We start from the raw sequence: 4,058 nt of genomic DNA, 5'->3' as shown, positions 1-4,058 counted from the left end.
TCTGAAGAATCAAACCCTGATCCACTGGCTGTCCATGAGATCTCTGGAATCACGGCTATTTGAAGTCATCAGGTCTCTCCTCCGAAATGTCACCGAGTCGCAGTCGATGGTGTAACGGTAGTTCTCCTGAGTCATTCCGGTGTGGGATATTATTTAAGTACGGCCGTCCCCGGCAGGCGTGATCTTTTTTGTATAATGTAAGGACACAGGGCACCCAGCTCACAGTAATAGCATATGAGAGTGCGAGTCAGAGGCTAAACGGATGCTATCCTATAGGTCTACTACGAAGGATACAAAAAGATGATGGGGGAACCCCGTGAGTCGATTTTCTCAAGTACCCGAAACCCATCCGACTTGGTTCCGACTCGGTTAGCTCACCCAAATGATCACACGTGACCCCGCGGCTACCTGGAGTCTACTCCCTAGAATGAGAGACGAGAAGGCATCCTTACAGGGTGAAGGCAGGTTAGCCGAGTCGGACCTGTTTCGGGTACTTAAGGAGATTTACCCAACGGGGGTTCCTCTCTTCATTTTTTTTGTATCCTTCGTAGTAGACCTATAGGATAGCATCCGTTTAGCCTCCGACTCGCACTCTCATATGCTATTATTGTGAGCTGGGTGCCCTGTGTCCTTACAGTTTGCTATCAAACTCAAGAGCAAACTTAGAAATCTCCTCCTCAAACCTACAAGTCACCATACATATCTTGGCTTATCACACCAACAACAAGAGCAATACTACTCAACGATTGCTGCAAACTCTTTTACTACATCGTTTATGCTACATACATCACGGCATATCATTTGGACACTCATTGAACAAGTTATTAAGAAAATATCCTCCTTAAGGGGGTGGGCCAATACTACCACATGGCATATCTCTACCAACTAGAGGCCTAGGAACATGAATGATAGCTCCAAAAGCTTCTACAACCCTCTATGATTCATTACACGTCATCGCTCCTTAGTTACCCACAAGATTCGTTAAGTTATGGCATAATGTGTCTATAGGGGTACTCTGACCTTGGACCTCCTTTCACTTCCTATAGGCTACGAACCCAAGAAATGGTTCTATGGGATTTTCTTACGTTTACTACATGATTAGCAAGCTAGTTGTGGGTTTCACTTGATTTCTAATACAGTTACCAACCCTGGTTAGTCATGGAAAGTCATGGAAAATGAGAGAACTAACTCATTTGGCATAAATAGAATTGCCCTTTCCTTAAGAAAGGGCAAGCAGACAATACAGTAAATCGACTATCACATACTTCCACGTCTTTTCCAAGCTTCCAATTGATCTTGTTACTCCTTGTTTCTGAAAAGTAAGTGAGGTGCTAACCTCTGACTTATCCCTGAGTTCTCAGACTCAACATTTATTACAACTTGTCTAAACCACTTCACTACATCATACACCTGATTGCTGCATTGTGGAATAGTCTAAGCTACAACCCTTTTGCTCTGTTTCCTAAGACAGTGTGTTGTCTTAGTAAAATCATCCCCTTCCTTGGGTGGCTAGCTTCTCACATCTGGTGCACCCACCATTACAACAAGACTAGGACCGCATGACCAATCCTACATGGTCTATAGACTAGACAGGATCTGTAAGTCATTGTAAGGACACAGGGCACCCAGCTCACAGTAATAGCATATGAGAGTGCGAGTCGGAGGCTAAACGGATGCTATCCTATAGGTCTACTATGAAGGATACAAAAAAAATGAAGAGAGGAACCCCCCTTGGGTCAATCTCCTTAAGTACCCGAATGTAAGGACAGTTCGAACCAAGGCTGACCTTCGAGTCTGCAGAAGTATCTGAAGTATAATGTGAAGACTTCGATACTCGAAGCAGTAGGACAAGGTATAGTAGTTCAGGCTCCAAAGCATATACTTTATACCACAGGGGTCAAGTGGTGAGACTAACAGGTTGGCCAAGTGGTTCAACTCAGTAAGGGAATGCAAAGTAAGTCAAAACAGGAGGAATGCAAGAAGGCCAAGTAGTGTATAATTTGCTAGCTAAAGATCAATAAGAGACATGAGCAATAAGTGCTTATATAACAGTAAAAAAGTGCTTATATAACAGTAAAAATCCCTAGTGCCAAATAAGCGAAGGCACTAATTAACCGAACCCTAGCTAAGCGAGCCCTAGTGAAGCGAGCCAATAACAAGAGAGCCTAAGCCAGTAGTCATTTTGGGCTGATCTAGGTCAGCAAGTGAAGCGAAGTGAGCGAAGTGAGTGAAGCAGGTGAAGCGAATGACATAGTGAAATAAGTACTAGAGACTAAAGCGAATCGAAGGGTCATAAAAAAATATCGAAGGGAGTGTCATGACACTGAAACGGGTCCGACTCGGCTAACCTGCCTTCACTCTCACCATGTGACCGTAACTTGTCCAACTCAGATACCTTCCGTCACTGAGGGAGAGGGACCCATTGGGTCAATCCCCTTAAGTACCCAAAACGGGTCCGACTCAGCTAACCTGCCTTAACTCTTATCATGTGACCGTAACCTGCCCGACTCAGATCCTTTACGTCACTGAGGGACAGGCATCCTTACAGTCATAGGACAGGACTGATCCTACATGGTCTATAGACTAGACAGGATCTATAAGGCATAACACTACTATATAAGTAGATTAGATAGGAGCTTCTGTAAAGCGTAAGCCTAAGGTCTCACGGGAGTCCAGGAACCAGGTCAGGAGGCAGGAAGGTATCGTATTCTGTAAGCACAATAGGTCTACGTAGATACATCGACTATTGACTGGAGGCTTCTTCTGAGGCCTCCAACCCCTTTTATCTATGCACCTTGTGCCCTATTTTACCGAGCCCTATGGGCCGCTTATGAAAGGGACCTCACGTGGTGGCACGTGATGGCCTTCCTTACAATTACCTCCCCTCTTAGAGGGATTGCCCTCAATTCCAAGGTTTCGCAGCTAGGGCTTACTTGCCCTCCTGGCTTGTTTAGACTTTTTGTTTTGACCCGGGTGGTGGACTTGTTTGGGTGTGTGCTTGGTGTGCTGGTCCCGTGACCCCCCTTGGTTGTGGGTTGCCGCGGCCACCCCTTTGTTATGGGTCTCGCCGCCAAACTCCTACTTCCTTCCAAACTTCCTATCGAACTTCCTGCCACCTTCATCCTCAACATCACCTTACTTCGCCTTTCGCCCTCGATCTTAGTCCCAACCTTTGGGGCCTACACAGTTGCTTGTTTCTTTAAGGTAATCACTTCCTTTCCACCTGGATTGCAGGAGCTTATCGTTACGGATAGATCTGACATCATCCAACCCTCATCATGGCTCCCAAGCCGAAGGGGAAGGCTCCAGTTACTACACCTCGCAAGCGACCAGTGGCCCAGATGTCCAGCTCTCCCGAGTCGCAGGCGCCCGCCACGCCTGTTCCATCTGTTGTCACCTCCTCCACATCACGTTCTCGCACTATCCGTCCGTATCGTTCGCCTGAAGTTGAGGACGAAGCTGAGGATCTCGAAGGCTCCGTCGTTCCTGAGTCTGAGGCTCCAAAGGATGAGCGCACCGTGCTTGGGTGGAAGGTCGCTGCCCGCTGTGAGGTTCCTGATTCTGCAGGACGCCTTCACGCTGGCTCCTGCCCGTGCTGCATGAAGTGTGCGCACACGTATTACAACTTCCCAGGCCAGATGTGCTGGGTCCCTTCCGGCATGGCCAAGTGTGCAGACTGCCTTCGGGGCAACCACGCGTGCGTTCCAGTAAGGGACTCCCTCCTCATTGTTTGTTTGTACTAATGGTTGGGTAGGCTGCTGCCCAGCTTGGCGCCGAGTTGGAGGGCCCTCCAGCTTGCGGCCGACGCTCTCCTGAACTGTTGGGCCGACGACGAAGATGCTGGCCTTGCTGCTGATTCTGAGGCTACTGTCCAGGCCATCAGCGCCCTTCACGCTGCCCAGCGCGTATACAGCAATGCCACCAAGGCCAATACCATTACGTTGTCCCATCCTTGCTTCCTTGTGCTTGCTTCCTGTGATATGCCTCGATTAACGATAGCCCTACATCATGTTTTGGCACCCATTGGTCGTCTGCGGCTGTATAACCAGCCCATCTAA

General features: G+C 48.1%; 1 protein-coding gene across 1 annotated transcript; it reads left to right on the top strand.

The window, feature by feature from the left end:
* Positions 1-3,101: 3,101 nt before the first annotated feature.
* On the top strand, positions 3,102-4,058 carry VC83_09575 (uncharacterized protein; the record flags this gene model as incomplete). Its single annotated transcript, XM_024472988.1, has 3 exons — positions 3,102-3,204; positions 3,255-3,697; positions 3,755-4,058. The coding sequence occupies exons 2-3, from the start codon at positions 3,279-3,281 to the stop codon at positions 4,056-4,058; spliced, it is 723 nt and encodes a 240-aa protein (XP_024319469.1). The 5' UTR covers positions 3,102-3,204; positions 3,255-3,278.

The sequence above is a fragment of the Pseudogymnoascus destructans genome, assembly GCF_001641265.1.
Source record: "Pseudogymnoascus destructans isolate 20631-21 unplaced genomic scaffold scaffold_83, whole genome shotgun sequence".
Taxonomy (NCBI): Eukaryota; Fungi; Ascomycota; class Leotiomycetes; order Thelebolales; family Thelebolaceae; genus Pseudogymnoascus; species Pseudogymnoascus destructans.
The sequence above is the reverse complement of the archived record's forward strand: the minus strand, read 5'-3'. Positions and strand labels throughout refer to the sequence as shown.